Source organism: Suncus etruscus, chromosome 2 (genome assembly GCF_024139225.1).
Source record: "Suncus etruscus isolate mSunEtr1 chromosome 2, mSunEtr1.pri.cur, whole genome shotgun sequence".
Classification (NCBI taxonomy): domain Eukaryota; kingdom Metazoa; phylum Chordata; class Mammalia; order Eulipotyphla; family Soricidae; genus Suncus; species Suncus etruscus.
The window spans coordinates 152,118,987-152,141,092 of NC_064849.1; the positions used below are offsets into that span (position 1 = coordinate 152,118,987).

At 43.4% G+C, this 22,106-nt stretch overlaps 1 protein-coding gene across 1 annotated transcript; it reads right to left on the reverse strand.

Annotated features, from left to right (window-relative positions):
- Positions 1–16,281: 16,281 nt before the first annotated feature.
- On the reverse strand, positions 16,282–20,994 carry GLRX (glutaredoxin). The gene is made up of 2 exons (XM_049769168.1): positions 20,723–20,994; positions 16,282–16,401 (listed from the first exon to the last, which is right to left on the reverse strand). The coding sequence occupies exons 1-2, from the start codon at positions 20,927–20,929 to the stop codon at positions 16,288–16,290; spliced, it is 321 nt and encodes a 106-aa protein (XP_049625125.1). The 5' UTR covers positions 20,930–20,994; the 3' UTR covers positions 16,282–16,287.
- Between the last annotated feature and the right edge of the window lie 1,112 nt (positions 20,995–22,106).

Genomic DNA, 22,106 nt, shown 5'->3' on the forward strand with positions numbered 1-22,106 from the left:
GAGACAGTGCGTGGCCCCCTATTTAAAAAATGTGAGGACCCCTGAACTAGATAGTGCCTTTTTGGGCGCAGACCCCAGTTGGGATAATCAAACATTTGCTTCTAATGAATCTCAGTTGTTGGAGACCCTCAGGCCTTCCTACCTGCTTTAAGATGCTGTTTGAGTTTGTTGATCAAGACCTGTTTGACCCATCTCTGCATCATCATCCGTGCAAGCTGGTCATGCTCCTCATGATCCTGTATCTCAGCAAGGAAAGTGAGGTGAGAGTTGATTATATGTATATATAATATATATATATATATATATATATATATGATTTGGTGAGACTGAGAGCATGCATTTGTTTTTGTTTTTGTTTTTTTGGGGGGACCACACCCAGTGGTGCTTGTGGATTATTCCTGGCTCTGTGCTCAGTGCATGAGGCACCATACTGGATGCTGGAAATCGAACCCCAATCAGCCATGTTCAAAGCAAGCACCCTACCCGCTGTGCTATTGCTTCAGCCCCTTGCATTTGGTTTTTAATTGGCAATAATAATTTTTTTCAGCATTTATAGGCTCACAGCAAAATTTGAGGGGAAGGTAGATTTCTGAAGTAGCCCCGCCAAATACAGGCACAGTCTCACACACTGTCAATACCTTATTATAATGCTACAACTAATGAACTTCCACTGGCATCTAATAACATTCCCCTATCTACAGTCTCTGTGAGGATTCTCTGTGTTGTATGTTCAATTGATTTGGGTAAATGGTTATAATGGCATTACATTATCTTAGAATATGGTTACTGCACTAAAATTTTGCTGCTGTTTGCCCCTCCACCTGCCTCTCAATTGCCAGGAACACTGAATTATTATTTTATTTTTTATATAGTCATGAAGTTACAAAGTTATTCATGATTGGGTTTTAAGCGTACAATGTTTCCTTTAAAGGAAGGACTCAACTGGAGATGTGCAAAGGTTACGCCTGGCTCTACTTTCAGAAAGTACTCCTGGAGATACTTACAGGACCTTATGGGCTGCTGGGGATTAAACCCAGGTTGACTTTGTGCAAAGCAAGTGCCTTACCCACTCGCTGTACTATCAGTCCAGCCCCATAGGCAGACACTGTTTTAACACTCATCCCTTACTTCCTTCCATCAATGCCCCCACCCCTTTGCCTCCCACCAGTCTGCTTTTATAAGAGGCATTATTTTATATGTAAAATGTTGCACTATAGTCTACAATACTGTTGTTGGTAAGGTTTCCTGCACAACTCTTACCTTTCAGTACCACCCCCTCCTCCTAGTTAAGTGCTTCCTCCCACCATAGGTGTCCCACCTTCCCACAACTGTCCCCTCCATCCTCCAGCCCCACCAGTTCTCAAGTTCTTTGTTTCCACTGTTTTTGAGTATTTGTTATTCCATCATTATGAAACCACTGAATTATTTAAACGTTTACTGGTCACACCCAGTGCTCAAGGCTTGCTACTGGCTTTGAACTCAAGGATCACCCCTGCAAGTAATCCTCTATGGGGTGCTAGGGATTGAATTCAGGTCAGATAAGTGCAAGGCAGACGTCTACCTGCTGTACTATCCCTCTCTTGCAACCACTGATATTTTACTGTCATCTGCCTGCTGTCAGTCCCCTTCCCATGGAACTTTCTCTTTGGCTTCTTCCCAATCAATGGCCTCTATAAGGTTGGGAGGCTGAGGTCTTCACACAAAGCACATTTGGTAGAAGAAAGGCTGTGGACCTTGGTCTCTGGGAGGCTGCTCAGAGTTTTCATCTCTCTTCCCTTTACTGCCTGCTTAGGTGCCATGTGCACTGATGTTCTGGTGATGGACTCTTCACTCTCAGTACAGTTTAAGAAGGCTGTGATTAGCCACCAAGCTACTGATCATCATTGAGGGTCTTCTTAGTTCTCTGGGTCCTGTGTCACTGTTCAAGTGCCAGTTATAAATAAGAATATCCATGAGTTGGATTCACTGTGTCTCTAACCCCTTAGGCAGATGGGTTTGATGAAGCAGGGTAGCAGCAGTGGAGAAATAATATACCAAACAAGAAAGAGATTCATCAGAGTCAGCCTGCTTTTTGCCTCATGACCTCTTTGCCATGTGCTCTCTCTGTGCCATCTATAGCCAGAACTGCTCTCTCTTTATTCTCCAGAATCAAATTCATCAGGGTGGAGGAAAGTCCTGTAATCCAGGTGGACTTTTAAATATCAAAGGAAGAGGTTACTGGGAAGAGGGAGTCAGGGGGAATACCTTTGTTTAAGGTTTTAGCTAGGTTTACCTTACACCTGGGGTACCATAATGAATATCAGGAATTGCCTTACCCACAGTACTATCTTTTATTATTTTTTTTTGAAAAGACTGTGTTTTCCTTCACTGCCTTTTCTCTTTGTCAAATACCAGTTGAATATGAGGGTCACCTTCAGTGCTCTCTGTTTTGTTATTTATCTTTCTATTCTTTTGGTATGTGTGAGGTGTGCGGAGTTTCCCCACAGTTTTAGGTTGTTTAGGTTTAGTTGTGTAGAGTGTTTAGGGTGGCCTGGGCTCATCACTAGAGATATTCAGTCAACAGATTCAATGTTTGATCCAGTAAAGCAGTGCTGGAAGCTACCAGGGTCACCTTGGTGATACTTGGCTAGGGGTACATGTGGTGCCAGAGTCTAAACTTGGGTCCTGGCAATTGCAACAACATGTGGCCCTGACACCTGAGCTAGTACCTGCCCCTTACCTATCTGTTCTCACCAGCACAACACCATCTTGATGACTGCAGCTGTTAACAAGTCTGAACCTGGCCACTTTTTATTTGGAGGCTAAGGCCAGTTACTGGACAGCAACCACTACTATACCTGCTTTGTCTCTGAGGTTAGCAGCCATTTGGTGCTGGGGATTGAACTCAAGGTTTCACATATACTAAAGAATGTACTGCTCTGCCACCTGAGCTGAAAGTTAGCCTGATAGTTTTGAAGCTTTAAGTAAGGTAGTGTCAAGACCAACTGATTTTTTACCCTCGATATTGATTTGACTATTGATGACTACAGGGGTTACTCCTTGCGCTACACCCAGGGATCATTCACTCCTAGTGGTACTCAAGGGATCATATGTGATACCCGAGATGGAATTCAGGGAGTGTCTTATCCATAGTACTATGTCTTAACCCCACTCTCCCCATTTAATCTTATATGCTATCTTCTTTATCTATCAGACTCCCAACACTTTTCATAGCAGTTTTAAACTTCCAGTTTGATTTCTAACATCTCTGTTATTCATATTGTCTCACATTATGAATTTTGTCTTTTAGCTAGCCTTATGTATTTATTTGTTTTGGGGGGCAGTTATACATCATGTACTAACTATTTTACAGAACTTTGGTGGAGATGGATGTGGAGAGAGAAGCCTTTTATTATCCTTTTTTGGGGGTCACATCCAGTGATGTTCAAGGGTTACTCCTGGCTCCACACTCAGAAATTGCTCTTGGCAGGCTTGGGGGACCATATGGGATGCCGTAAATTGAACCTCCGTCCAACCTGGGTCAGCCACATACAAGGTAAATGCCCTATAATGTGCTATCTCTCCAGCCCCAGTTATTATTCTTTAAGTTTTAGCTATTTAATGATTCTGTGCCTTGGGGCTGTGAACTTAGTCACACATGAACACACACACAATCTCGGCCAGTGGGTCAGGATGGCAAGAGTGGGTAGGAATAAATTCTTTTCCCTGATGAAGGGCCAGATATTGCTGGAATTGGACTTTTCACTTCCGCCCTGTGATATTAGACTCAGTAAAGCAAATCATCTAACTAATTATCCCAGATTCTATGACAAAAATTTTTCCTTATAAAAATGTTAGGAAGGGCCCGGAGAGATAGCACAGCAGCATTTGCCTTGCAAGCAGCCGATCCAGGACCAAAGGTGGTTGGTTTGAATCCCGGTGTCCCATATGGTCCCCCGTGCCTGCTGCGAGCTATTTCTGAGCAGACAGCCAGGAGTAACCCCTGAGCACTGCTGGGTGTGGCCCAAAAACCAAAAAAAAAAAAAAAGTTAGGAAACTATGCTGGAGAGATAACATGGAGATAAGGCATTTGCCTTGCATGCAGAAGGTTGGTGGTTCAAATCCCAGCATCCCATATGGTCCCCCGAGCCTGCCAGGAGCGATTTCTAAGTGTAGAGCCAGGAGGAACCCCTGAGCGCTGCCTGGTGTGACTCAAAAACCAAAAAAAAAAAAAAAAAAAAAAAAAAAAGCTAGGAAACTGGAGATATAATATAGAGGGCAAGGTGCTTATCTTACACTGGCCATTCTAGGTTCAAATTCTTGCCATGGATTTGGTCACCCCCACCCCCCCCACACCACCAGGAGTGATTTCTGAGCACAGAGCCAAAAGTAAGCCCTAAGCACTGCTAGGTGTGGACCTAAAAATAAATCATAAAACTTTTTTATGGATGTGGAACTGGAGTGAGAGCACAGCAGGTGGGCTGTTTGCCTTTTAAGCAGTAAACCCAGTTTTATCCCTGGCATCCCATTTAGCCCCCCAAACATACCAGGAGTGATCCCAGAGCTCAGGGACAGAAGTAGCCCTGAGCACTGGATTGGTTGTGGCCCCAAAACAAGAACAACTAAAGAAGTTGGGTGCAAATTTTACATGATACTTTTTGGGGGTTGTTTTTATTTTGGGTTAGGGAGAATCTTTAATCAACCCTTTTAGGAAAGAAACACAGGAGAGTCACCTGTACAGAGAAAACTCTGCAGGTAGAGGGGCTGTGAGTAGCTGCACCTAGATGACTATCTTCTGAGTCCTGACTTTCCTGACACCCTCATAAGTCCTGACACTTTCATAAATGATGTGTGTCTCAGTGTTTCCATCCTTAAAGTGGAAATGATGATATTTTACCTACAGGATCACATGAGTGAAAACATGCTTGTCACTTTTGACATCCACTGGGTCTAAACTACTGGCACATAGTCTCCTGTGTTCCCACATTTCAAGCAATGGGCTTGAAGATACTGGCCTCTTTTTATTGTTTGTTTTTGGATCACACCTGAAGATGCTCCTGGTTCTGCACTCAGAAATTTCTCCGGACTCAAGGGACCATATGGGATGCTGGGACCAAACCAGGTCAACCTCATGCAAGGCAAGCTACCTTCTTCCTGTACCTTCCAGCTCCATTTAGCTCATTTCTTATTTGAAGCTAGAACTCATTAGACAGGACTGGAGAAAGTCTGGCTAATAAGGAACTTGACTTGCCAACTGATAAACCAAAGGCAGTTAGTTGACCTCCCCAAACCGACAGCAGTCACCCTGAGCACTGCTGTGAGTGACCCAACCTTACCATAAATCTCGTAGTACATTAACTACAGTAGGCTTTAATTATTATTTGCTGTTTTTTAGACTTTAATTTGCATAAGCAGGAAGACTGAATACCACCATCTTAACCTCTTTGGAATAGTTTCCAGAATTTTAAAACCATGAACCCCTCCTTGTCTGGCATTAATAAGAAACAAACAAAATATTTCTCCATATATACTTCTTGTGCATTGAGTATAAACTAAAAACATGGTAAAAATAATTTTGACTACTACCCAATGTGATAGATATACAGTGGACAGGGCGCTTGCCTTGCAGATATCTGACCAAAGATCAATTATTAGTATCCCATATGATTTCCCCCATATGGAATACTAAACCACTCCTCCTGCATCTAGAACAGGACTGTCTCTTTCCATAGTGGGAGTGTTTTAAGGAACATACTACATTATTTGGACAAGGGAAATTTCTCTGGCTGAAAATCACATCTCCACTTGAGAGCTGGACTTTCTTACTTTAGGGCAGGGGTCTCAAACTCAATTTACCTGGGGGCCGCAGGAGGCAAAGTCGGGGTAATCCTTGAGTGCAAAGTCAGTAGTAAGCCTTGAACATTGGGGAAAGGGGTGACCCAAACAACTAAAACAAAACAAAATAAAAATAGATTCCTCTAGGGCAGGGCCACAAAATGTATGGAGGGCTGCAAACAGCCCATGGGCCTCGAGTTTGAGATCCCTGCTTTAGGGTATGTGTCCTCACTCTGCCTGAGGTAGATTTTGCTCTGTCCACTCTGGAGAAGCCCATATTCTCTATTTTCCTTTTTTTATTTCCAAAAAAACCTAACTTATTTTAAACACATTTACACACACACACACACACACACACACACACACACACACACCAGCCTTTTGGCCACATTCCCATTGGCATAGGGCCATATCTTTCCTCCCTCCCTTGTGCTCAGTTCCAGGAGGCCTAATCCTCATATGATTATCAGACATGCTGGTCAGAATATTCCAAACAGAGGAACTGGTCAAAGACATGTGGGCTCAGCTCTCTGTGCTCATTCTCACCATGTGCAGGATCAGCTCTAGATGTTGGAGGACAGTCCTGTGGGCACAGCTTCCAACGAGGTTATCTAATTTGGTCAACCTGAAGTCAATCTTTCTCCATGCCCAGAGCTGATCCTCTGGGGCAGACACTTCTGCTTAAAACCAGGGCTGATTTGTGTGAAAGGTCACCCAGGCCTAATTCAGGATGACTGGGAAGAAATGTAAGGATAGGAATCATAAATTCCAAAAATAACTGGGAGGGGCAGGAGTTATAGTACAGCAGATAGGGTGCTTGCCTCCCACATAGCCCACCTAGTTTTGATCTTCAGCACCCCATATGGTCTCCAGCACCACCAGGAGTAATTCCTAAGTTTAGAGACAGGAGTAAGCATTGCCAGGTATGGCTCAAAAAAAACTAAAAACAATTTAGAAGGGAGACAGAGCTATATTACAGCAGGTAGAGGATTTGCCTTGCACCAGTCAGTGGTGGGCAACCTTTTTTTTAACTGAGCCAAATCTTGCCAAAACCACGATTGAAATTTATTTTGAGAGCCACACAGGGAGTGCATTGACAGAGGCTAGGAGCAGAGTCCTGACTCCAGGAGCGGCCACCCTGCACCAGAAGAGCCGCATTAAAAAGTGTAAAGAGCCCCGTGTGGCTCGCTAACCGCAGCTTGCCGACCACTGCTAGATATTGTGAAATACCAGGAGTGATCCTTGAACACAGTGCTAGGTATGATCCCTGAGCCCAGCCTGGTGTAATCCAATCCTAAAACAAAAACTAAACAAGCAAACAACCCCCCCAAATAACCATGAAGGGGCTATCTTAAAGAGAGATAGTACAGTGAGTTAAGGTGTCTGCCTTGCAGACAGCTGACCTTCACCAGTGCAACATTACCACCACCAATGCCCCCTATCTTCTTCCTCCCCCACCCCCTGCTGTATTTGAGACAGGCATTCTACTTCTCTCACTCATTAACTTTGTCATGATAATTGTCAGTGTAGTTATTTCTCTAACTGCACTTACCACTCTTTGTGGTGAACTTCATATCATGAGCCAGGTCCTTCGAGCCCTCATCTCTATTGTTTCTGGGTATTGTATTTTTCTTAAATCCCATAGATGAGTGAGACTATTCTGTCTTATCTCTTTCCCTCTGACTTATTTCACTCAGAATAATGGTTTCCATGTCCATCCATGTATAGAAAAATGTTATGACTTCATCTCTCCTGATGACTGCATAATATTACATTGTATATATGTACAACAGTTTCTTTAGCTTTTTATCTGTTAAAGGGCAACTTGGTTGTTTCCAGATTCTGGCTATTGTAAATAGCACTCCAATAGGGCCCGAGAGATAGCACAGCGGCGGTTGCCTTGCAATCCAAGACCTAAGGTGGTTGGTTCGAATCCCGGTGTCCCATATGGTCCCCCGTGCCTGCCAGGAGCTATTTCTGAGCAGAGAGCCAGGAGTAACCCCTGGTCACCACCTGGTGTGGCCCAAAAACCAAAAAAATAAAATAAAATAAAAAAATAGCACTCCAATAAATGTAGGTGTGCAGAAGGCATTTTTTGTGTTGTGTTTTTGAGTTCCTAAGGTATATCCCTAGGAATGATATAGCTGGATCATATTGGAGCTCAATTTCCAGTTTTTTGAGAAATATCCATAAAATAGGCTGAGTGCCTATTTTAAACACAAAAGAGAGTTGCTTAATTTTTTTAAATTATGGGGCTAGAGATAACTCAGCGGTAGGGCATTTACCTTGCATGTGGCTGACTGGTGAGGGACCTGGTTTGATTCTGGTATCCCATGAGGTCCCCCAGCCTGTCAGGAGATAGTCCTAAGTGCAGAGCCAGGAGTGGCCCCTGAGCACTGCTGAGTGTGGCTCAAAAACCAACCAACCAATCAATCAAGTTTAAAAAATAAATGAAATTACCATAAAATATAGAGTTAAGAAGTTGATGGTTAAATTTCAGTCATACAATGTTCCAACACCTTCTCCCTTCACCAGTGTTCATTTTCTGACCCCAATTTCCCCAGTTTCCCTCTCATCTCCTCTCCCAATTCTAACTTGCCTCAATGGCAGACACTTTCCTTTTCTCTCAGGAGAGCTGCTTTGACTATGTTTTCCTTACCACTTATTTTTGCTGGTTTCCTTTGCTCATGTACCAGTCTTGTGTTTCTCTTTAGGTGCTCAGTAACACCATAATCCACAGGGGATTCCTGCACAGCACACAGAATTCCTTTGCAAGAGGCTGGCAGGGAACAGGAGAGACAAGAACCTGCCACTGATCACAAGCTGCCAAGATTCTTTCACCTTATTGGCAGCTGGAAATGGTGACAAGGCCAGCCCTCCACCCCCAGCTGTAAACCTGGAGAAACTGGATGGCAAAGAATAAAATAGGAAAGTGAGAATAAGAAAGAACTCTAAGAAATAAGAAAAAAAATCATAGTTTGAAGCAACATGGGCTGAAAAATAAAAAGGCAACTATAATAACTCCAAAGAGGTACTACTTTCATAAAATAAAAAGGAATATCCAGATAGTATCAAAGAACAATTGGAAATTAAAACCATAGTATGAGAAGTTAAAGTCACTGAAGTGGCCAATAGATTGCACAAAGACTGAGTTCACTGCATACTTGAAGCTTCAGTTTTGATTTCTGACACCATATAATTCCTTGAGCATCATCAAAGATGGCCCTGAAGGTGCCCAGCACTATTGAAACAGATGTCTATGTTCTCAGGTCCTAGCATTGAATGGCCAGCCTATGGGGCAGTAATGTGTGTATAAAGAATTTCCAGTGGGTGCTGGTGGTATTGCTGTCTAGTCTTGCCTTCAATATGGAGATTCCTTTAAAAACTGGAAATCAAGTTCCCATATTATCCAGCAATATACCATTGCTAAAAATTTACCCTAGGTTCACAAAAACACAATACCAAAAATGCCCTCTGCATGCCTATGTTCATTACAGTGCTATTTGCAATAGCCAGAATCTGGAAACAACCCAGATGCCCGATAACAGATGAGTGGCTAAAAACTGTGGTACATATACACAATGGAATACTATGCAGCTGTCAGGAAAAATGAAGTCATGAAATTGTCCTATACATGGATGGACATGGAAACTATTATGCAGAGTGAAATAGGTCAGAGGGAGATAGACACATAATAGTCTTACTCATCTGTGGGATTTAAGAAAAATAAAAGATAGTATATTAATAATACCCAGAGACAACAGAGATGACGTGGAAGCTCCAGCCCATGATACAAAGCTGACCACAAAGAGTGGTGAGATCAGTTAGAGAAATAACTACACTAACAACCATCATGACAATGGTAATAAGTGAGAGAAACAGAATGCCTGTCTCGAAGACAGGTAAGGGGTCGAGAGAAGAGACATGAGGGGTATTGATGGTGGGAAGTTTGCACTGAAAGTGGGATGTACTTTTTATGACTGAAACCCAACTATAAACATGTTTGTGATCATGGTGCTTAAATAAAGATATTAGTAGAAAAAATTAAATTAGGGATGCCAGTCAAAAATATTTGCCAGTGGAGGCACCTGGAACTTTCTGAGTACTGGTTGCCAGTTCCCCTCACTCCAAAAAAAAAAAAAAAAAAAAGAGAGAGAAATCAAAGAAATTAAGGAAATTAATGAAAATTAATGAATTAATGAAAAGTATTAATGAGACTGGAAGGACTCTTGAATGGCCCACCAGTCTTCAGGCACAAAATCCTAGGCCTTTTGTAGGCTCATTACAATGATAGTTTAGAGTACAGGACTTCCAGGGAACACTGTAATAGTCCAGAGTAGAAAGCAAAGAGATAGAAATTGGCAGGGAGTGATTATATAGTGAGTAGGGTGTTTGCTTTCCATGGGGCTGACCCAGGTACAATCCCAGCACTCCATATGGTACCCCAAGCTCCACCAGGAGTGATCCCTGAGTGCAGATCAGGAGTAAACCCTCATCACAGTTGTGTATATCCTCCTCCCCACCAAAAAATAGAAGCAAGCAGAGGCAGGCAGCTAACAAAGGTGGAGCACAAGCCTGATTAAAGAAAAACCAAAATAGGTCACCAACAAAGGAAAGCTTTAAGCATCAGAAAGACTCAGGTGTCTTCTCAGCAAATGCTGAAAGCAAATGCATCATTGAGGCACTTTCTAACTTCTAGAGGATCATGATTTCCAACTAGAAATGAGATCCACTTGTGTTAGGAATCAAGATAGAATAAAAATTTAGAGACTGAGGGCCCGGAGAGATAGCACAGTGCATTTGCCTTGCAAGCAGCCGATCCAAGACCAAAGGTGGTTGGTTTGAATCCCGGTGTCCCATATGGTTCCCCGTGCCTGCCAGGAGTTATTTCTGAGCAGACAGCCAGAAGTAACCCCTGAGCACAGCCGGGTGTGACCCAAAAACTAAAAAAAAAAAATTTTAGAGACTGAAGACATAGCACAGAGGTTAAGGCACTTGCCTAACATGTGGCCAGTCCTGGCTTCATCCACAGTACGGCAGCCATAGACACTTCCACCTTTAGGCCTCTGGAAGTGAGCCTGGAGCAGGAGGTACAAGAAAATTGAGCGCACTTGGCCTGAAACCAGTGCTTACTGCAGTGAGTCCTTCTTCACAGAAAGGTCCTACTGTTGCTTTTTTTTTTTTTTTTTTGGGGGGGGGAGGGGTCACACCAGGCAGTGCTTAAAGGTTCTCCTGGTTCTATGCTCAGAAATCGCTCCTGGCAGGCTCCGGGGACATATGGGATGCCGGAATTCAAACCACCGTCCTTCTGCATGCAAAGCAAACACCTTACCTCCATGCTATCTCCCCGGCCCCTGCTGTTGCTTTTTGTTCTATTGTTTTGGCTGTGCTTAGGGCATACTCTTGGCTTTGTGCTCAGGGGTTATTCCAGGCACTACTAGGAGAGGGGGAATGCATGAGGTGCCAGGGATTGAAACAGAATCTATTCCATATAAGGCAAATGCTTACCACTGTACTGTCTGTGGTCCTGCATCTTTTTGCAAAAATTGGAACCACACTTGCAGTGCTGCGGATTGAACACAGGGCTTTGCATATACAATGAATAGATGCAGATGTTGATTTCTGCTCAGCTTGTCTGCTGTTGAAACCGCTATGCCATTATCAGCATTATCAGGGAACAGAAGTGACCAGCTTCTAGGGTGCTGTGGTGTTTGTATGAACAGGTGAAGTGGCAGTATCAGAGAGAAGTCTGATCCCAGGAAATCTATTACTGGGAGATGTCTTTGGGACCATAGGGTGTCCTGTGCTCTCAAGGATTCTCAGGTCACTCTTTGGCAAATGCCCAAGTAAGTGGCCTCTATTTGGTTAGTCTCATTCTGAGTTGTTCAGCTGATGGTGACAGCCTTTCCTCAGCCTGCAGTATGGGTTTACCATTGTTTTCAAGATGGAAATGCAGTTTTCTGGAATATTATAGGAGTAAAGAAAAACATCATGATCACAACAGCATACATGAGCTAGTGCTCACTTCTAGAGAGAGAAAGGGGGTAAACAGTGTGGGAGGGCATTTTTGTAGGGGGCTCATCCATTCCCTAAAAGCATGGGTGCCACATCTGGCTCAATACTTAGAGGTGATCTGATAGTGCTTAGGGTACTGTGTGGTAATAGGGTCAAACCCAGCATGCAAATCTTTGCAAATCCACACCGATCCATTCAAATATATATTCTCTGAATCTGAGTCATCTCTCTGGCCTTCATTTCATTTCTTTTTCATTCTTTGTTTTGCTAAGGGATCAGTCCTGGCAGTGCTAGGGGGACCATGTGGTACCAGGGATCATACACATATCAGTTATATGCAAAGCAAGTATTTCATCTGCTGTACTATCTCTTTAATCCTGGGCTGCATTTCTTAACCCAAGTAGATATATAGCTCTTCAATAAAACTATCAATAGTCTATGTATCTATGTATATAGTCTGACACATTTTACAGTGTTAGAAATTGGTCCCCTCCCCTAAATGGGTAGTGAGAAAAAGTTATGGTAATGTTTTTTTGTTTTTTTTTTTTTTTTTTTTGGTTTTTGGGCCACACCTGGTGATGCTCAGGGGTTACTCCTGGCTATGAGCTCAGAGATTGATCCTGGCTTGAGGGACCATATGGAACACCTGGGATCAAACCAAGGTCTGTCCTGGGGCAGCTGTGTGAAAGGCAAATGCCCTATCGCTGAGCTATTGCTGTGGCCCATTGTTTTTAATTCTTTAAACCACGTACCTATTGCTCTGATTAAATAAAACTTCACCAGAAACTGGACATTCAAGATGTTTCAGTCAAATACTGTGCCTTTGACATAATATTTGTCAAGAGATTCCATATAAATAGCTGCAGCTCAATTAACTACAACTATATTATGGTTGAAAGGCTGCATAGTACTTGAGGATTACAGAAGAGGGATCACAGGTCTTTTTTTTTTTTTTTTTTTTTTTTTACTTCATACTTTTAAAACAGCAGTGAGAGAATGTAAAGAAGAGATAACTGGTAAATCAGGCCTTTAAGGAGGAACGTGAGAATAGACCAAAGGAGAAAAGAATTTAAGAACAAGAATTGAAGAGCATTTTGAGTAGAATAGAATAGTAAAGTATGTGCCAACCAGTTGTCTGGAGAAATTGAGGGGTATTGAGGTTTTGCACTACACAACCATGTATGTGTGAGTCATTATATTATAGTGGGAAGCCTGTGTAATCATCCATAGTTGTCTGGTTGAAGGGAGAAGTTAGGGTCCCTGAGGATAGGAGAGGAAAGAGGCTAAAGCCCAAGGGAATTAGGTGGGAAAAGGCAATGACTGAATTCTAAACATTGTTCAACAGCTAGTGCTAAAACTACCCATTTAAACAATTTGCCATTTCAATCATAACTTTAAATTAAAAACAATCACATCAACCATTTATACTCAGTGGCAATAATAGGCATTTATTTCTAAAGACAGGGACAAATATGAATAAAGCTTTACATAGATGTTTAACACTAATTTCATTTCTTAAGGTCTTGACAATAGAAGGATAAAATAAAAAACACTAGCTATCTGCGGTTGCCCTTTATTACAAAAGAACATAAGCATTTATACACACAATGTAGAACATATTACCATAATTTCCAATTCTAGAACAGACAATCTTCATGTAAAGGATTTGGGAAACTTGAAGGGTGAGGGAGGGAAAAAGGAAAAACACTTAGGTTGGTGTTTGTCAGATTTTTTTCCTCTTATTCTTGGGAAAAGGGCTACATATTTTTAGGGTGATGATTAATTTTTTATGTTTATCTTTTGTGGGTAATATAAATGGAATTACACATTTTCAAAGAATCATATCATGTAACTGAGTGTGGCCACATAACCCAGCATCTGCCCTCCCACCTCTGGAGCTCATTTAACTACAACAGTGTCATGGTTGAAGCACCATGAAGATGATTCAGATCAAACTATGCATATTGCAGTTCTCAGACCCATCACAGAATTATTAAATACTTCCTTTGAGATCAGTGAGTGATTAAGGTTTCAAATACTTTTATAATTTTTAAAATAAGATGGGCTTGATGACCCCTTTGGTCAGTTTGAAAAAGTGCCTTAAAGATATACAGATTTCATATGCAGTTCCAAACCAAATGTAACAATGACAATCAGCTATAGATTCCTATTGGTGAAGGAACTTGAGACCTACTTGGTTGAGAAAACACTGGCTTTGAGGTAGGAGTCCAGAACCTGCTAGAGACATGGGCCACGAAAGAAAGAACATCATTTAGGTCAGGGGACAAATATAATTATAACCTGTCATGGCTACAAACTCCCAAAGCCCGTTCTGAAGAAACTGAGATGTCCATCCACATTCTTGGACCTGGGGTTTGTGGCAAGTTCATTTCCATTTATTAATACTGAATCCCAAAGAAGAAAAGGCTGATTGTGCTGCCCCAGTCATGCCTTGATTGGTTAACATACTTCAGAATTTCAAGTAAACAGTTGCTGGACTGAACAAAGGCAGCCACGGATCCATCCACCAGATGTGTGGTCATCATGGGTGATTGATTAGTTCCAGCTCTACAAGATGTCTGTCTGGGCTTCCCTCTGCTAGGGAGAAATGTCATCTTCAGGAAAGCCAGTAGTCTCTTCCCATTCCCATTCTTAGTCTAAGTTTAAATTTGCTTCATTGTAAAATAGAAACAGTTGGCACTGCAAAGAATTATGTTTTAGTGTAAACCTGAAGCTGCAGAGGAACCAGAAGTATTCATTACCTACAGTGATATGGCAGAATCATGAATGGATGGTTCCTAACATGGCTATGACTACTTCACTTCAAAAGCTCAGTTTTGGTTTACTTTTTAGGAATTACAAAAAAAAATGTAAATAATTTTCTATTGTCATTCTGAATAGTCACCATCAATTTGACCAGCATAACTATCAGCAATTGTAGATACTCATTGTTCAGTGGTTAATAAATATCCTTCAAATAACATTTTGATTAAAAAGTCAAATTTCTCCCTTGACTAATAAAAGCAACATTCTCTCTTAATTTTGGTTTTTGAATCATGCCCAGTGATCGCTTTTGCCTAAAGAGGATTCAGACCCACACATTGTCCTTGAGAAAGGCTTTCTCATTATTTTTCACTTGTTCCCCACACCTCTACATAATAGTATTCTCTTTATTCCAGGCTTATTTTTGTTTTTTTACTTTTCTTCTGGTCCACATCTGGCCATGCTCAGGGCTTACTCCTGGCTCTCTGTGCTCAGGAATCACTCCTGGCAGGCTCAGGGGACCAAATGGGATGCCAAGGATGGCACTGAGTTGGCCAGGTGCAAGGCAAGTGCCCACCTGCTGTGCTATCACTCAGGCCCTGGGCATATTTTCTTGTTTGGATCTGTTCATTTTTCTAGAACCTGGATCTCATGGCATCTTTATGTTCATCACTATATCTTTTTCATTGTTGTTTTTGTTTGTTTTGGGTCACACCCAGCAGTGCTCAAAAGCTACTCCTGTCTACTCCTGTAGAAAGCCTGTCTCGAGTACAGGTGTAGGGGGGTGGGGAGGAGGGAGATCTGGGAAATTGGTGGTGGGAATGTTGCACCGGTGAAGGGGGGTGTTCTTTACATGACTGTAATCATACAACTATAATCATGTTTGTAATCACGGTGCTTAAATAAAGATAAAAAAATGAAAAAAAACAAACAAACAAAAAAAGAATTTTTTAATAATAATAAAAACAATTTGAATGGAATGATAAAATTATAATAAAGTAATTAATACAAAAAATAAAGCAGGTACTTTATTCAAGATTTGATAATTTAAGAAAAATAAATTCTTGTCTTGATTTAATCCTCTAAAAAAAAATCACACCTGGCAGGCTCAGGGAACCATATGGGAAACCAGGATTCGAACCACTGTCCTTCTGCATGCAAGGCAAATGCCCTACCTCCATACTATCTCTCCGGTCCCTCATCACTATAAAAGATATAGAGGTCAGGGCAAGACAGTGTCTGGCTCATAGTAAATGTTCAGTAAACATTTTGTCATTTTTCTTTTGAAGGAGAGGATTGGGCCACACCAGGGGATGCTCAGGGCTGACTCTGCTCAGAGGTCCCCCCTGACAGTATTCTAAGGATTATATGCAGTATTGGGGTCTATTCCTTAAAAGGGGAGTGTCTTACCCACTATGCTCTCTCTCTAGCCCCTGAATAAACATGTATTAAATGCAGGTGGAGTGAAAAAGGATTTATTTCCACTACACAATCAATTCTGCAAAATGCTAGTTCTCAAACCCCACCCTCCCAGCCCTCCTTTCTCCAAACAGCTTTCTCTCCTAGGTCTTAATAAGATGATACTAGAATTCAGTGGAATTCTACCCCAGTGTTTTGTGCTGGTACCTGTTTCCCCCCCCCCCCCCCCACACACACACACTCCCACCCCCACTCACCCCCGCTCCTCACCTGCCATTACTGCAAAGCTCCCATCTGCTTCAGCCGCATTAGCAGTTCCCCGCTCTGATGCATGTTCACCAGATCACTGCAGCCACCAATGCACTCTTTGCCGAGAAAGACCCTTGGAACCTGCAAGGGCACAGAGACCAAGAAATCACTTCTTCTCAGAACCTTACTATTGTTCTGTTTGGTTTTGCACAGTGCTCAGGAATCACTCCTAGTGGTGACCATATGTGGTGCCAGAGCTTGAACATGGTGCAACCAGCTACAAGGCAAAAGCAGCTTATGCTATTATCTGCCTGGTCTCAAGTGAGACTCGTTGAGGAGTCAGAAAAAAGCTGAGTTCTTTCAGGTAAGTCCTTGCAGGATTTCTAGGAAGAGCATCTGGTGGAAGCAGGCATTAGGCTTTAACAACTAAGGTTGAACACTGAAAGTCCTGCATCACATATCTGTCCTGGAAATAGGAATCACAGAGAAATGGGATCACAAGGAAGATCACAGTCATGACTTCATCCATGACACCCAGGGCTCACATAGCATGCAGACCTGTGTATCAGCACCACCAAGCCATCATGGGAAGAAGAGATCAATGACACATGGATAAGACAGCTCCCAGAGTCAAAACTCATTCATAGTCTTCTGGACATTGTTGGGAAGAAACCAGAACTCTCTAGGTATGAGCCCCAAATAAAAACAAATGCAGAAGTGTAAGCTTTCTGTTCAAAGTGTGGCCTTTTAGCTCATACCTCCCCAGAAGCACTCAGTTTTGGTTACTATTACAAGAAACAAAACCAAGTTGAAGAGTTTTACTATAGAGTTTCTTCCTTATAGGTTTTCACCAAAATAAAAGACATCAGCTCTTGAGTAAGGCAGGTTCACAATCATTCTCCAACTGTATTTTCTTGTTCATTCTGGGACCACATTCTGGTGCACTCACAATATGGGGGATAGAATAAGGGACATCCCTTTAGCAAATGAATCATATGCTCCAGCCCTTTTGAACCTCCTCTTAGCCAATCTCCCCTTGGTTTTGCAAAGTGCCAGGCAGGGATCAAACTCAAGGGTTCATACATGCAAGTCAGGTGCTCTATAGCTAAACAAAAGGAATTAAAAAACTGGGCAGGAGGTGAGAGAATACTTTGCAGTCTGAAGCTCAAGATTTAGTTTGGAGCAGTCCTCAAGTACCTCAAGCACCCCAGCACTGTCAGATAGACACCCAAACCAAAAACAGGAATTGTGCAATTGTCACTCCTACACTGACTTGACTCATCTCCATGTGGTAAGACTGATGACCAAAAAGATTACAGTTAAGTCCTTTAGTAAGAATAGCCTGCGGAAGGGTCCTCTTCTAGACAGATTTTCATTTGTGATTATGGATCAGAGCCACCAAAAGGCTTATTAAAGCATAGAAGGTTAGGGGCCAGAGAGATAGTGCAGTGGGTAGAGTTGATTGCCTTGCATACAGCCAATCTGGATTTGATTCTCAGCATTCCATATGATTCCCCCAAGCCTGCCAGGAGTTATCTCTGAATGCAGTGCCAAGAATAAGCCCTGAGCACAGTGTCCCAAAACCAAAAGTAGTAATAGTAAGGGATAGGGGGAGAGACAGTTCTATCTGGCTCTTCCTTCTCTTTAACTGGCACAGGAAACCTTTCTGCTGCCTGATGCTGAGGTCCCTGTACCCAAAACCAGCCACAATTGCTAGTCAGCATTAAGTAACTTTTAATCTCTGGACAATCTGAGCTCTGAAGACCTGCCACCTTCAGCAGCCCAGAAACTGGACTCAGTTTTCAAAGTGCAGCCAGAGGAAAGGTGGCCCTCCTCAGTCTCAGATAGCAGTTAGTACCCTGAAAACACAGGCTACCAGCATCTATTCCCTTGGTTGGGGAGCACAGGCTGCACAGACCATGTGGGGTAGGTCCTTGTGAGAAAACAGGAAGCCTGTACAGGCTGAGAGAGGAAGAGAAAGCACAGCCTTGTGCCCTGCTTCCTGCCATTCTTGCTTTCAGAGGGCTTCAGCCAGTCACATTCAAGGAGCCCCTAGGAATCTCCCCTGAACCTCAATTAAATTGGGTATTTTAAGACACTCATCATAAGGAAAATGCACCATGGATAGCTTGGTTTTATGCAAAAAAAAAAAAAAAAAAGGGATGGGGGAGAACATAAGGACACATATAAGTCAGCATTTTAGGGGCTGTGTCCACCATGAAACAGAAATAGCTTCTCCAGGTCCATAGCCCCATAAGATACTCTGCTCAGTTAGGGGCTGCTGCAAAAGAACTGCAGCACAATAAAGCTCATGTGAGTCCCTTTATCTTGATCAGGACCCTGCAGATTAGGGTACCCTGAAGTTTAAAACTTTACAGGCTTTGTTCCTCATGAAAGAATGCACTCGTGACATGAACCTGTGAAAAATTTGCTTCAGGTGTTAAAAAATTATCTGGAAGGGTCAAAATAAAGCTGTTGCTTAAGAATAAAATGAAAAATGTTGCTGAGACTATGCAGCAGGTTTTTCCTGTTAGGGAATGAGTTGGGACTCATTTCCAATCACTTGGGACTCAGGCTCACTTGCATACACTTTGGGTAGGAAACTAACCAGTTTTATTGAGATGGGATTGAGAAATGTGTGTTCATTCAAGGTAGGAAGTCACAGTTTGTTATATGCAAACATTGGGAATTGCTACAACCAAGGTAAATCAGCACTGCTGGGGTCAGAGAGATAGTGCAACAGGTAGGACATTGCTCTGCACGTAGTTGACCCAGATTTAATCTCTGGCACCCTATATGGTCTCTGAGCCCAGCCAAGAGCATGCCACCAGGTATGGCCAAAACAAAAAAAGTTCATTAGCACTTCTGTTTCTGCACTGGGGATGGTGGTGGTGGTGGTGGTGATGTGTGTGGTTTTGGGGCAAAAGAGACTTTACAGGAATTAATGACGGGTTAATGCATCTGCCTTACATGTGACCAGCCCTATTTGCCTCCCTAGCACCTCATGGTCCCCCCAGACCCACTACCTAGTGCAGTTGCATTTTGGAATGGGCCCTGAGACCCCAACATTGTTGGGGAAGATCCTGGTGGTCCTTAGCAGCAAGGCCCAAACATTACCATACACCTTCATGGGCCCTCACAATTAAACCATCTCATCAGCTTGGTTGAGAATTGCTGCCCCTCAGCCCCGTACCTTGGAAAACCTCCCCTCCATCAGATAGAATGTTATCTATAAAATCATGTATCCATCATATAGAATGTTCTAGCAAATTTCAAGTACTCTATATTATTTACTCATCACACTTAATGCCCATTAAATCCCCAGAACTTTTTCATCTTTTAATAATAGGCTCTTTTGTCCCCTTTAAAGTGATCCCCTGACTCTCTGAAGGTGTGATTTCGTTAGTGTAGGGTGTGATTTTTAGCTTTTGATGCAAAAATCAATGGCCAAGAGGGATTCCTTGTGAGGCTCGACTGGCAGTGACAGGCCTGGACTATTGTCTGCAGCCTGGGCAGCGGTGGTTTAGAGAAAGCCACAGGAAGTTTCTGCACTGAACCCAGACAGGGGCCTCCACTTACAGGCACAGAGGATAGATACACTGAGCCCATCTCCGGGCTCTGACCCAAGAAACCATCACAACCCTTTATGCTGAGAACCCGGGAAAACCCCAATCCCCTCATCTTGAGCTGTGCACATCTGGGCCACAGAGTGTGCACCAGAACCGACCAGGCTGGGGAGGGAGCCCAAGGCCCATTTCTAGGGGCTTTCATGCTGGCTCTGAGCAAAGGCTCAGATTTTCCTTTGACCCTTCAGCCCAACGACCTACAGCGTGCCTGGATCCAAAGCCCTGAGCCAGGCGTCGGATTGGACTCTGGCCTGGCCACTCTGCGGGCCTGGAAAGAGCCTATCCCACAGAGATCAGGGGCAAACAAGGAGCAGCTTGATTTTTCTAGTGAGGCGAGTAAGATAAAGGAGCGAGTCGAGTTAGGATTTGAGAGCCTGGAGGCTAGATGGGCGGCCAGCCAGGCCACACACGGCTATGTGAGAGCAGCACACCATCTCCACACTGAAGAACAGAAACGCACTGTCGCTTCAGGCCCTCCACACCACCTTCATCCTGCGGGCTGCAGCTGTCACTCCAAAGCGTGGCTCTGAGACAAAGGTCCTGCTTCTCCCCCCAGCTGCTTCCAACCATGGCTTGGCGCTGCTGGCTCATATTCGAGGCACGGTCAGCTGGACCCCTTCTAAGCCCAAGGGACAGCTGGCTGCAGTCCAGCCAACCATTCAGGGGAGCAGAAGCTGCTCCCGGGCCCTCTCCCATCCCCCCAGTGCTTGCAACACTGCAGAATGACAGCCCTAGTGGTGTCCTAGAGAAAGACACGCGTCCGGGTCACACAGCCCAGATGAGAATAGCAGCCCAGAGCTTTCCCCTTAGTCTTAGCAAATGCACCCCCGTCTCACCGTCCTGGCTCCAGTGAGCTGTTTCAGGTAGTCTTGGATCTCCTCCATGTCTTTTCTGCCCATGATATCCACGAATTCCAGAGTCCCTGGTTTGAAGGGCAGTTGGTTCAAGAGCTCTTGGGTCCTCTTGCAGTAGGGGCAGGTGTGTTTGATGAACACCACCACCTTCCCTGGCTGGATTTTGCAGTTCACAAACTCTTGAGCCATGGTGATGAGCTCGGGGAAGAAACCCTAATAAGAACTGGGTACAGCTTGGGGTGTAAATCGGCAGCCCAGCCAGCAGGCTCCCATTTAAAGGCACCTCCCCGAAGGAGGAGTTTGTCTTGTGTCATGTTCGCCTTTTAAAGGGACAGCCCCGACGTCACTTGGGAGAGATTTGTCAGCTCCAGATGCCCTGGAATCGGGGGAATTGATAGCAGCGAGTGGGTTATCATTTTTGACTTCTGGAAAACCTTCGCTTCAGGGGAGAGCAGAGCTAAATCGTCCCCAGGCAGTCTTGAAAGGGGAAGGGAGACCAGAGCAGGCTGGGACTCACTGCAGAGCTAGAGTTTCAAAGGCACGGAACCCACCAGGACACAGTGCTAAAGTGCTCTTCACTTTTTTGACCAGAAATTAGGGACTTTGCATCTCAGCTGGAGGCAGCTTCCTAAAAGCGTTGCATTGAGTTTGCAATGAGAGTTTTAACAGAATTAGTTCTTCAGGGGAATTCGGGGCTTCAATAGATAATATAGTGGGTAGGGCACTTGCTTACATGCAGCTGACCCCGGTTCCATCACCAGAACTCCATATTATAGTGCTCTGAGCTTGCCAAGAGTAATTCCTGAGTACTGCTAGGTGTGGTACCTTCCCCATCTCCCCAAAACAACAAAAAATTTTAAATTATAGATACATTTATGGAAGATTCTGGAAATACCATCTCTACCTTCAAAAAGTCTCGTTCAAGGACAAGGAGATTAGGCAGAGAGGAGGAAAATGGCCATAAGGAAAGGTTTACTGGTGTGGATGTCAGAAAGATGGGCAGATAATCCAGAAGACCGACATCAGAAAATAATGATCTCAACCGCCTACTGCTATTTTTTTTTTTTAACCGGGACACCTACTTTAAATTTTATGAAAGGTACTGCAACCCTCCCCCTCTTTGTTAAGCCAGTACTTAAGTTTCTTCTCTCTGAAATCAGGTATCAGGAGACCCCCTCCCCAGAGGGAAGCTTCCCTGCCTTCTTTTCTCTTCACTTCCCTTCTCTTAAATACAATCTTTTCTGAATCTCAAAATCTTTTAATCTCTGGATCTCTTGTCCCCTCTTTCAGTTTTCACAGGAATTGGAGTCTCTGTCTTCTATGACAATATCTGCAAGATTATGTGTATTTATACCTGGGTGGAGGA

Excerpts from the sequence above, each read along its gene's own strand:
- GLRX (XM_049769168.1), bottom strand. The coding sequence starts at position 20,929 with ATGGCTCAAGAGTTTGTGAACTGCAAAATCCAGCCAGGGAAGGTGGTG. Across the intron at positions 16,402-20,722 it reads AGCTCACTGGAGCCAGGACG|GTTCCAAGGGTCTTTCTCGG; the intron begins GTGAGACGGGGG and ends GTGCCCTTGCAG.